The following is a 13502-nucleotide window of genomic DNA, read 5'->3' as shown; positions in this document are numbered from 1 at the left end:
AAGCAGGCTGTTGTAATAATACAGTTGTGTTGTCATGAGGTCCTGAACCAGGGCATTGGCAGTATTAGCTGAGAGAAGAGGGTCTATGAAAGAGATGTTATGAAAGTAAAATTACAGGACTCAGCAGTTGATTGGGTATATGGGAGTGTGAGAGAATAAGGAGTCAAGAATGACAACTAGGTTATGGATGACTAGGAGGATGGTGGTACCCTAGACAGTAGTAGTGAACTTCTAAAGAAGGAAAGTTTGAAGGGAAAGAATGAATTCAGTTTTGGACCTATTGAGTTTAAAATGTTTATGAGCTATCTAGTCTGAGATGTGCCCTAGGCATTTGGAGATGTGAGACTGGAGGTTAGAAGAGAAATTAGGGCTGGATAAGCAGATTAGAGAATCATCTGAAGAGAGATGATAACTGCAACGAGGGGAGTTGATGAACTACCAATCAAAATAGTATAGGGAAAAGAAGGTCCAGAACAGAGCCCTAAGAGATACCCACCATTATGAGTTATGAACTGGATGGAGATGGAACAAAAGAAAATGAGAAGAATTGATGAGACAAATAAAACCATGATTGAGTAGTGCCACAGAAACCTAGGCCGAAGAGAATATCAGGTAGAAGAGGGTGATCAACATTATCAAAGGCTGCAAAGAGGTCAGGAAGAATGAGGATTGAGGAAAAAGGTCATTAGATTTGGCAATTACAGGGTCATTAGTAACTTTGGAGAGAGGAGATTTCATTGAAAGATGAGGCCAGAAGTCAATCTATAGGCAGTTATATCTTTGTAAGTCACTTGTTTGGAAGTGACAGAGCATTTTCCCGTAAAAATGTGGTTGGTACTCAGACCAGCTGACAAAAGTCTTATTTTAACACATACAGCTGAAACAGTACGCATTTGAAAGGAAAACCTGTTAGAAAAAAACACTGTTGCAGTTCAAGTATTGTGTAAAGTGCCTAGTTTGTAGTAAAGGCTTGATAAATACTTTTTTCAATTTTTCATTCAAGGAATTTAAAAAGAGAAACATGGGAATATTTTTATCTAGTCTCATTTATTTTGAATACTAGAATTTGAGGAAATGTTTTTGTTTTTGTTTTGTTTTTTTAATTAGAGGAGGCAGAAGAGTCAGTTCCTGATTTCTATGAGCTCATTATCTTGGTGAGCAGAATTTTTTTTTAAATATGTGAAACAGGTAGAGAACAGAATATTGTGTATAAAGTACTAAACTCTATGATATAGGCTATGTATAATCGGTTAGATCACAAGATCATAGATTTAGAACCAGAAGGGACCTTATTAGCCATCAAACACACCTCCCCCCCTCCTTAATTTAAAGATTTGGAAACTGAGGTTCACAGAGGATAAGTGTGTTGTCCACAGTCAAATAACTAGTGAGTACATAGTTACTCTGAATGCAAATCCAATGTTCTTTTCATGTCATTAAGTTGCTTTTTTTTAAAGAACTTTTTTTTGTCTACCCTACAAGAGGCACTAATCCTTCGAAGTTACTTCTTCTATATTATATCTAACAACCTTGATATTTTGAATTTTCCTGTTCCTTATCAACCATGATAAAGGTTGGTTTGGGGCTCACAAATTGGATAATGTGATGGAGGTCATAAGAAATGGAACAATATAGATCATTAGTTTGGGTTACCATATAGATTGGTTTTGCCTAACTTTGTAAGGCAGCTAAGTGGATTAGAATTCTGGGCCCAGAGTTAGAACTATTCTTCTTCCTGAGTTCAAATCTGGCTTCAGATGTTTACTAGCTGTGTGACCCTGGGCAAGTCACTTAACCCAGTTTGCCTCAATTTCTTATTGGCAAAATGATCTAAAGAAGGAAATGGCAAACCATTCTAGTATCTTTGCTGAGAAAACCCAAAATGGGATTACAAAGAATTAGACACAACTGAAAATGACTGAACAATAATGATTTTTTTTTTAAATTTCTAACAGTGGAGGTCTCTCTTATATGACAGGGGTAGGGGAGCAATATTCATAAATTACTGTGATGTAGAAACAAATTGAAGCAATGAAACTTATTTAAAAGAAAAGAAATAAATCAATTGAGCTGAAATGAATTGAATGAGAAAAGAAAGAGTGTGGTGTGTTCCATATGCCTCTAAAGAAGAAATAGTTGGTGGGGAAAAGGTGGTGTTGTACACAGTTCCCCTCATTAGATATCAGGTAACATCACTGGGAGAAGACTACTTAGGTCTTGAGTGGAATGTTCTTGAGAGAAGTGGAAAAGCTGAAGTTGAATGAAGTGGGGTATATATATCTTTGAGAAATACACAAATTGGAAGTTTATAAGATGAGTATCACCAGATTCATTAAATAGGGAACATTAGATGACTGATGATTATAGTACTCACCTTGGATCTAAAATATTTATCACATATTAAAATAATAAAACTGATTTTATTTTAAGACAATATTATTAAGATTTTAGACTACCAAATGATTTCCCCTTTCTATATACATAAATTGTCCATGTAAAGGGGATACTCAGTACTCTGAAAGTAACAGAGAGAAGATTTGGTGAACAAAAATATTATAAGGCAGGACAGAGCTGATGGAAGGATGCCAGTAAAGAATAAAACATAAAAATGAAGCAACTAACAAAAAGTGTATATTGAACTTGTCTGTAAATATTGTAGCAGAAAATTCAGGACCACTGTTTGCTAAATAAATATTTGATCACCTTTCTATGAATATGCTCAATGAGATCATTGAAAAATTAATGATCACGTTTTATTTGATATTAGTATGGATTTTACTTCTGCCTCATTTCTATCTCATCCGTTTTTAATAACAAAGGAAAGATATTACTAGTCTAATTTTTTTTGTTGTCTAAAGTTTTTTATGTTTAATTATTAACTCTAGCTATTATATCTCTTATTGCTTTTTATCAAAAGAGCAGAAGCCTTCTTAGAGACTCCTCCATTCAGGACCTATTCTTGGCCAAACAAGTATTCAACAAATATTCTTTGAGTGCCTGTTCTGTGCAAACTTTGTCTTTGGCATTGAAATGGATAAAATTATAATTAGTGCATAGACTCTCAATTCACGGAATTCAGTGCAGTGAACACTGAAATCTCCAGAAGAGGGCTATATGATGTTATTTTGCACATTCAAAGAAGTTTTGTTACATTATGTGTCTATTTTACACCATAGGTCAACACAAACTTTGAGTCTTTAATCTTGACCTATGGTGTGAACCAATCACATGATAAATTGCCATTTGAATGTGTAAAATAATGTGCATTAAACTACTTCTGGATACCAGAAACATTTTGTTCCTTTCCTTACTATTCTTGCCCTATTACCTTTACCTTTCAAATAGGCTACTGTTCTGACAAACATATACCAAGAAACACGTGAAGGATGATTGAAGTGACAGTACTTGAATGGAACAATGTAAATCCATTGCTACTGCAGGTCCATAGTATATTTGTAAGCTCTAGGGACTTGCTCGATTGTAAATAAGTGTTGATTTACATTTCTCATAAACCAATGTTCTATTTCATCTTAAGTAATAGAAGGTCCTTAGGGGCAACAGACCTAATTCATTGGCTCCAGTTTCCACAGAATTGTAGTGGATCATTGAACTGTTGCTTATGCTTGTTTTCCATGAGCAAGATGATTTATATCATTTTTTTCATTAATATTAAAAGTTGAATTCCTAGGTAACTTGATACTCCCAGGGTTCTATCCTCGGAGATAACTCCAAGAATATTTAAAGTTGCTATTGGTGTTTAAGCTGTGATTGCTCATGTTGAGCTCATAGTGAGAGTATTCAGAAACATTCTAAAAGAGCAACTTCATGCCTCATAAGTAACATCTTAAATAAGATCTTTAACTCTTAAAATAAGTTCTTCATTCTAAGGTATGATATTTTATGAAAAATGTGGTGCATGAGCTGATGCACATTAAACCTACTTTGTTGAAACTCTAATTTCCTTGTTTATTGAATCTTTAATTGAACTAGTTTGCTGCAAGGATAGACTGGAGTAATACATTTGCTGGGGATATTGGCATTCTGGAATCTTAACAATGCATCTTCTAGTTATGGAAAGAATATTGACTGTATTATATAGAAATTATATCAAGCCAGAAGAGAACATTCTCAAGTAACTTTATGAAAGAAGATATAATTCTCTGGGTGGTTGAATGAATATATAACAACAAAAATGCAAATTGAAAAGTTGAAAGAAATAAATTAACTGTTTTTTCTACATAATACCAAAATGCAATTTGCCATTTAAAATACAGAATTGAGACTACATTGTATCTATGCTTTTTTTTTCTAACAGAAAGACTGCTAGGGTGTTCAAATAAAATACAGATCACTGTTTCCTAAACCAAGGCTTTGTGGGGCATTTTCTGATTTCTTCATTCAGAGAAGATAGTTTGAAAGCTAGATGGGAGCATAGAGTTCATTTATTCCAACGTCCTCTTTTTAACTGAGGGTCCGATAATTTAAGGTTCTTCCTGCCTGAGCTAGAATACAAACTTTTTGACACCCAGTAAGATCTTATTCTATGGTCCTTAGCTGTGCTATAACTCTAAGATTCTTATCTTGGTATTTTCCCATAATAGTATGCTTTCAATAGGAGCATAGATTTAGAGCTGGAAAGAATCTCAAAGGTCATTTAGAAAACATCCCTTCATTTTCCAAATAAGGCACTGAGGCCTGGAGAGATAGTTATGTGGCTCAGTAGACTTGGAGTCAGGAAGACTTGAGTTCAAACATGATCTCAGATATTTCCTAGCTGTGTGATCCTGGGCTCTTAATTACTTAACCTCTGCCTGCCTCACTTTCCCCATTGGTACCTATAATATAGTACCTAATAATAGTACCTAACTCTCAGGGTTGTTGTGAGGATAAAAGGAGATAATATGTATAGGTTTTTTTTGCAAAAGTTAAAGTGATTATATATATATATATATATATATATACACATATATATGTACATATATGTGTATGTGTGTGTATAAGCTATTACTTTTATCATCATAAGCATCATCATTTTCATCACTGTCATTATCATCATCATCAATTTAGTGATTTTGCCCAGAGTTTCTCAGGGAGCAAGTTTCAGAGACAAAAAACCAGGTCTTGTTATTACAGAACATTTTTTCTGTACTGGGCTTCCTCTTTTACTTTTATCTGTTAAAGATTTCTAGGATAGAGGTCTTAAAACAATGCTAGCCTTGAAGGCACCTTTATAATAACATTTTGACTTAAAAATAGAGGATATAATTCATATAGGCCTAGGAAGAAAATGACTACAAATTCACATATATTGATGCCCTGTTAGCCTCTTTTAAACGTAACATTTTCCTTGAGGACTCAGGGTAACTATTAACCTTAATGAACCAGTTAGAAAAAATTACCAATCAGTCAATTAGTAAGCATTTAAGTGCCTGCTATGTGCCAGGCAGTGTGCTAAGTTCTAGGGATACAAAGATAGGTAAAAACAAGCTCTATTTTCATAGACCTTACAGTATAATGGGAGAGACAGCAGGTAAGTACTAGGTACATATGAGCTACATACATGTATATGGAAAGTAATCTCAGAAGGGAAGGTACTAGTCAGTGGGGGTATCAGGAAATACATCCTGAAGAAAGCCGTATTTAACCTGAGCATTGAAAAAAAAATGGTGGGAAGAAAGAGATGGTGGTAAGGAGAGAAGAAAAAGAGGAAAGAATAGGAACAAGCTTTTCCTAACGTTTTTGCTTTAGGAAAATGGTTGTATGGTTGATGGATTAGAGTAAGGAGACATTTGAGACAGAAAAACCAGTTAGAAGGCTATTGTAATAGTCTCAGCAAGAGATGATGAAGGGCTGATCTGTGGTATTAGAGAAAAAAAGAGATGCATGTAATCAAGGGACCTTAGAAACAAAGAAACAAGATGGGAGAACTGATTGGATATGTGTGGTGAGTGAGAAGTGTCAAAGATAACACTGAGAGTAGAACCAAGGTAACTAGTAAGATATTGATGTCTCTAACAGTAATAGGGCAGTTCTGAAGAGGTGAGGTTTAGTAGGGAAAGGTAATGAGTTTTGTTTTGTATCATGTTGGGTCTGAGACCCTTATGGGACATAGAGATTGAAACGGCCAGTAGGTAGTTGGGGTGGAGCTCAGTAGATTGTCTATGACTGGATATAAACATCTGGGACTCATTGCAAATATATTGTAGCTGAACTCATGGGGTCTAACAAGATTAGCAAATGAGATAGTATAGGGAGAAAAGAGGATCCAGGACACTGCCTTTATACCTACTTATTAGATGTCACATGAATGAAGAGCCAGCAAAGAAGACCGAGGAGCATCTGCTATGTTTGGAATTCTCTATTCATTTCTGCACCAGTAGACAATTAAAAAAAATGATCCTTGACCTTGTTGACTTTGTTGTCAAATCAAATACAGAAAACCTTTATGTTAGAAACATCACTAGAATGAATAGCAATAAAATTAATACATAAGTGCACCTCTGCCTTTTAGAATCCCTTGTTTCTTTCAAAATACAAATCAGTCTCCATATTCTATATGAAGTTTTTTTCCAATTCTTCCCTCCCCGACTCCACTGTAAGTATCCTCCCTGATAATCGCCTTGTATTAATTTTGTTTATATTTATATCTGTAATGTTGATTCCTTAGATTAAATGTAAGCATCTTAAAGTCAAGGACTGTTTGCTTTTTGTCTCATACATCTCCAGCCCTTGGTGCAGAGTAGGTGTTTAAAAATGTTTATTAATTGATTAGTTATTTGAGGGAAGGGTCAAGAATATTCAAACAGAAAACAAAGGTATGGCAACAGAAAATTGAGTTCCATGTTCAGGAAATTAAAATAAAAGTTCAATTTATCAAGAGTAAGAAGTGCATAAGGGGATAGAGGGAGGAATAGTTTGGAGCTAGGTTATAGACTGAATAAAGCTTAAAAAAGGATTATCTTTCCCAAAGGTATTTTTATTTTAATATGTCAAACCATTAAACTAAAGTGAGGACAGTGCTTATGGTTAAATTTCAGACATCAGTGAGCAAGTGTGGAATATATATGTATATATATTAGAGCCTTTCTAGTACTTTAGAAATTGCAAAAGTACATAATTGTCTATTTCACTTATTTATAGAGGCCAACTTTTCCTAAGGGGGGCACAAAAGAGTGTCCTTTAGCAAACTATTGCTTTGGGTCAGGATAATTAATATAATCAACTCCTCTCAAGGATATCGAACATTTAATTGTCCAAATTCACCTCCTCCAGGAAGTCTTCCATGATAAAAACCACAAATAAATATTGAGAGAGAGTTTTATGTGTATCTTAATATAGATGTATATGTGTGTGTATGTTTTATATGTGTCTATTTATTTATAGGCTGTCTCCTCTTTTAGGGTAGAGACTTCATTATTATCACTTTTTTTTTCTTTCTTTGTATTCCTAGTGCTTAGTATGATGTCTGGTATGTAGTGATTGGTAACTCTTGTTGACTGATTGACTATTGCTTATCCTGGGATACTCACTCTCCTTCACCTGATCATCTCTTCTGTGATTGGCCATGACTCCTATCTCTTCTTCCTGTGAACTGTCTGTGTATTTATCTCCCTTATTAGACTGTAAACTCCTTGAGGACAGAGACTTCTTTTATTTTATTGGCCCTTATGACATGTTTTGCATATAATAGAGGCTTTAATTTTTTTTATTTGTCTTGATTTGATTTTTTTCTGTGTGGATGAGTCTGGGGATCTATCATGGAGATACGTTTTGACAGAGAGAAAAACTTTAAGAAAATAGGTTCTGAGTAGTGAAAAATGTGCAGAGGTCCAGTCCTTAAAAGTAACCATTAATTACTTTACAATTTTGCCAAGGACAGATGCTAATTTTTGGTATGATGAGAAAAGATCTCTTTCTTTTTCTTTTCTTTCTTTTTAAGTATGAGGCAATTGGGGTTAAGTGACTTGCCCAGAGTCACACAGTTAGTGAGTCTTATGTGTCTGAGGCCACATTTGAACTCGGGTCCTCCTACTCCAGGGCTTGTGCTAAATTTATCCTCTGCGCCACCTAGCTACCCTGAAAAGATCGCTTTCTAAGCATTCACATCTTTCTTGTCTATCTCTTGGACCTCCCATGAAAAAAATAAAGATATATTCTTATATGGGTGAAAATGAACTCGAAAAATAGTACTTTATCTCCATTATGGTACTATCTATTATGAAGTTGAAGGGCGAACATTGAAATAAAGGCACATGCATACTTTTTACAGGGCTTCTTGAAGATGATGTGTGTTATCAGAATAAAAGTCTTTGTGTAATAGCATCCCAGTTGGAGGGTCATGTGCATTTCCTTAAAAAAGTACCAAAAATACTTCTTTTTTATTCAATTCAACAGATTTTGTTTTTGTTTTTGTTTTTTTTTTATCCACAAATTAGTCTAGAAGGTGCTGAAGACATAGAATAAAAAAACAGAGTAGTCTTTGCTCTCAGTGAGCTTACAATTCCATTGGAGTTTTTTTTTTTTGAACTTTTAAGGTACTTATCCTCTACTCTAAGACAAAACTCCCCCCTGGAGACTTCCAAGAGTAACAACCAGAAATCTTCCTATTTTTTGGTACATTTCCCTCTGGAAGTACTATTTTAGGAAATGGTAACCAAGGTCCAGAACAAATTGATCTTGACTCTAAAATATATGGGGGCAGGGCATGTATTTTATCACACTTTTATCTTTCACTCATCATCTGACACAATGTGCTTAATGTATATTTGTTGAGATGAATTTATCATGTCAGTTATCATGCAGTAACACTTTTAGGATAGAATCCTTGAATTTAGAACTAGAAGAGATCGAAGAGACCTTCTAGTCCAAACTTCTCCCAACAAAACTGAGGACAAATGAAATGAAATGACTTGATTGAGATGACACGGGTTGTAGGTAAACTACTTTACGAATCTTTCAATATTATATATGGAGCTTTGGTGGAAGGATGGTAATAATTATCAGAGCTCTTCTGTCCATTAACAAGTGAGAAAACTGAGGCTTAGACAGCCCAAGTGACTTTCTCAGTGTCTTATGGGTAATAAGACATAGTTAACTATACCCTGAGTCAGTTTATAGGATCATAGCTTTAGAGGATGGAAGGTATCTTAGAGATCAGCTAATCCATCTTCATTTCATCTTACAGACAAAGAAACTGAGTCTTAGAGGGATTAAGTGACTTGTTCAAGGTCTCACACATAGTGAAAGGTAGAGCTGAGATTTGGTACCAGATCTTTCATCCAATGCTGTGAAACCTAACATTATTAGAGCATTGTTGTCCAGTTGATTCTCTGAAATATTTAACTTCCTCTTGACTTCAAAGATTTTGGTTTCTGGGTTCAGAAGAGAGCTGAGGAAGAAGGAAGGGAAGGAAGGGAATCTTCTGATCTCACATCTCTCTCTCTCTATCTGGAGAGCCTCTGTCTCCAAAAGACAAAGAGGTTTTTTGGCCAGGGTGCTTTTGTATTCCTTTTTTGTATGTTTGTTTATTATCCAAAAATGAAACTAAGCTACAGAAGTTTAATTGTTTTTATAGGAACTTTGTCTCATAAACATTACTGCCTTTCCCACCCACATTTTCAGGAAACAGGAAATAAAAAAAAGGAGTACTTGACTGTAATTAAGGACAATTGAAGAGAGGCAGACTCCCAATGTGCATGCAACAACGGAATATAGCATAGTGTTTTCACCTTTAGTGGATGTTGCTATGCAGTGTGCTCTTGAGAAAACAGTGCTGTAATTTGCTTCTCTGACAATGAAGCTTGCTAACATTTCTTGTAATGTTTTTTTTTTTCTTCTCCCCTTAGATGTACATCCAGACAACAACACTTACCGTCTCCATGAGTTTAAGTGCATCGGTATCTCTGGGTATGCTCTACATGCCCAAGGTTTATATTATAATTTTTCACCCTGAGCAGAATGTTCAGAAACGGAAGCGGAGCTTCAAGGCTGTGGTGACAGCTGCCACCATGCAAAGTAAACTGATCCAAAAGGGAAATGGCCGTCCTAATGGCGAGGTGAAAAGTGAGCTCTGTGAAAGTCTAGAAACCAACAGTAAGTCATCTGTAGACTTTCAGATGGTCAAGAGCGGGAGCACTTCCTAATAGATGTACGTTCCATGGCAATCCTGTTTCTTTCTTGTAGACTGGGGGATTTGCTGCATGGGGGCAGAGGCATGCCAGAATTTATATGCCACATTTGAAAGACAGTTTAGTATGATGGAAGGCTAGAACTGGAAAGGAATTTAAAGAGCAGTTAGCCTAACCTCCTCTTAACAGAAGAGGAAAATAAAGTTCACAGTGGTATAGTAACAGATCCAAGGACACAGGATTATTTAAAGGTAGAGTTAAGGACCAGAACCTGTGTTTCCAATCCTTAATATAGTGCTCTTTGCTCCAGCCCATGGTACCTTTCAGCTAAATCCAAATGATTTTTATGACTACAGGGTATTCTCCAGAGGTCCCTAAAGCCAGAAAGCATATGCCTTCCCTTGCCATGTAATTGTCATATCATATTCTGCCCTTGCTAATTTGGACCACTATGAAGTTTGAGATATATCAATATAGCTCCAATGAATAAAGAAAAAAAATATTGCTAACCAATTAAATGTCTTATTGTAAACTTAATATTGAACACAATACAACCATGTACATGTTTTAATAATCATTTTCAGTTTAATTTCAATGGATAAAATATAACTTTTTTTCTTTTCCTGCTTATGTCTATTACTATTTACCATCACCCTTACTTGATTCTCCTGTTAGTGGAAGCACTCCCTTAAAACAAATATGTATGATAAAGGGGGGAGGTGGAAGCATTTTAGAATCTTTTAAAGAATATTTCACAATTGAGTATAACCCTATTTATAGCTTTTACTTGTGTAATGTCCTATGGTTCCTTATAATAAAAAATGATAAAGTAATAAAAATAACCAGTATTTATTTAGCTCTATTGACCCTAGTAGGTAGTAAAAAGTATTCGTTAACAGGACTACTGGGGAATAGCCATTGTTCCTGGTCAATAATTCTGTTTAATGTAAATGTTCATTCATATTGCCCTAAGTGGTCTCCTGCTTTTGGCTTTTCTTTTTTCTTTTCTCTAAAGTTAGATTAAGTGACTTACTCTGGCATTAATTAATTGATATCAGCATTTAAATCACCATCATGCAGAAGCTCTTGAGACAGAAAGGTAAATCTTTCCACTATAGTTCTTCCCACAACCCACCTACTTCCTCTGAAACCTAACCTACTCAAGCAGCAGATAGGACCAGCAACAACCCTGGATCTGATAGAGTATGTATTAACGGCTCTATTCCAATTAACTCCAGATTTTACTTGTGGGATCATTTATTTATATTCAAGGATATAAAAGATGCCCATTTCTGGCAAGGAATGAAACTTGTCATACTAGACTCAATGAGTGAACATAAAGGAAGTAACAATCATGGTCTTTGTCCTTAAATAGTTTATAATCTTGATGGAGAAACACATTTCTCTTAAATTAAGGTCAATTCTTATGGCAAATACTATTGCATTTCTGGAGTTCCTTGAATCACTTTGGATCCTTTTCTGGCTCTTTGACATACAAATGAGGAATGTACTTTCTTTAACTGGCATAGTCATCAAATATTTGTTTCTCATATCTATTCATGTGATACTTGGTAATAAGGAAAATATTATTTATTTGTATAGCCCTATTGATAATTTGCAAAGCACCTTTGAGTCTTATTTTGATCCACATAGAGGGATAATGACTAACTCCTTAGTCTGATCTTCTATACTAAGAAATATAACTAATTTGTAACTACGACTGTAATAACTATTCTGATACCCCTTAGAATGAGGACCTGGCTTCTCTCTGCTTTCCACCAGAAAGAATATATAGATTAATATTGCTAGAAAATCCAGGCAGCAAATAAATTTTACCCAGATTTTCACCAGGAACTCTCTTAGTTTCAAATCATGAGTAATGAGAGACTGTTGAGGGGTGAGGGTTAAATGGTTGGGAGGAAGATGATTTTGTGTAGTAAGCAGCCACAATAAGAGAGGTCATTAGTCCCATGATTACAGGTAAACAATTTACCACTAATGGATCCATTTTGGTTCCTGGCTTGTTGTGTGCCCATTCACTTGTATTAGAGTTATTGGTGCTCCATTCTTATGTCTTGGGAAAGAATCTGGCCTGGTAGTTTTATATTTTGAAAGCTTTAGTGTGGGAAGTTAAAAGTACTCGTAGAAAGCCAGTAAACCACATCTGGCAGGTTATTTTCTTTTGATTCCTGGCACTTCTCTATATGACTCACTGGAGTCACTGATGCTATCTTCCTTATAGCATCATTTCATAAAGCTTCATAAAAAAAGCTTTAAGGATGAGAGCCACATTAACTTTCAGTGGATGTCAGCATCAGCCCTCTCTGACTCCCCCATGAGATGCAGTGGAAACTGAAATATCAGTTGTTATTTATTTGTTAAAAGAATAAATGGTTCACTGAGGTGGAGAATTCCCATTATTATCCAGGGTTAATTCCCTTTGATGAAAACAAGTCTTATGGGTTTTATGGTTCTTCTATTATTTTCTGGTTATTTTGAAGGGAAATTATGCAGCATAAATATGTTTGTACTTTCTTGGAGAGCTGGCAAATACTGGGCTTAAATGGAGGACAAGCCTGTAACTCTCTGGAAGGATCAATGTCTTACCTTTGGAAGGTGAATCAAGGTAGAAAACATGTGCCAAGATAAAAAAAATACTGTCTGAGGCATCTCCAAGTAACACATTAGTGATTAAAAAGTTCACTTACCTCTCAGTAGCACAGTTGACTTCTACATAAGAACTCCAGGTAATTTCTATTTAAAATGGGGAAGAGATAGCATAGTGCAATATTTGAGCCCTTAAACATTGTAGGCAGGGACCCTCATCTATCTAACAAAGAGGCCTTTCCTTCTATATAAAAACAGGTTGACTATTTTTGGCCTGTGTTTGGAGACTAATACAAAATGTACCGGGTATCTTTATGTATTTTTCCTGTGCGCTCTGTGTAGATTTTCCCACCTCTTCCTCTTTTAATTGACTTCATAAACCATTTCCCCAAACATCAGATTTTCTGAAATTCCCATGGAATTAATATTCCAGAACTTCACTTTGCTTTTTTACCAGTAATGTGTCTTATGGATATGAAAATAGAATTGATTATCTTGAAAATCTTGGTCATTCCAATGTATGCAGCTCCCTGTTGTGATAAAGTGAAGGAAATAATTTTCCACATATCCCCAAACTCTCACAGTCAAGTCTTAATAATCCAGTTTGTGAATTATCCTTGCCTCTTTATTTATCTCCCTTTAGCTTTCTGGTTTTTGCCAATTCATTATGTGATATATTTCCATTCAACTTTGCTCAAAGAAAGGGGAAGAACTTTTTCTTTTCCTTCCTTCCTTCCTTCCTTCCTTCCTTCCTTCCTTCCTTCCTTC

The 13502-nt window shown here is 35.3% G+C and overlaps 1 protein-coding gene across 1 annotated transcript in view; it reads left to right on the top strand.

The window, feature by feature from the left end:
* The window catches only part of GRM8 (glutamate metabotropic receptor 8), a 907987-nt gene that overhangs the window by 889401 nt on the left and 5084 nt on the right, over positions 1-13502 (top strand). Inside the window, exon 9 of the mRNA XM_027840194.1 lies at positions 9846-10092. Within this exon, the coding sequence (XP_027695995.1) occupies positions 9846-10092 (247 nt within the window). The remainder of the gene's footprint in view (positions 1-9845; positions 10093-13502) is intronic.

Source organism: Vombatus ursinus, unplaced genomic scaffold (assembly GCF_900497805.2).
Source record: "Vombatus ursinus unplaced genomic scaffold, bare-nosed wombat genome assembly UNPS02014839.1, whole genome shotgun sequence".
NCBI classification, from domain to species: domain Eukaryota; kingdom Metazoa; phylum Chordata; class Mammalia; order Diprotodontia; family Vombatidae; genus Vombatus; species Vombatus ursinus.
The sequence above is the reverse complement of the archived record's forward strand: the minus strand, read 5'-3'. Positions and strand labels throughout refer to the sequence as shown.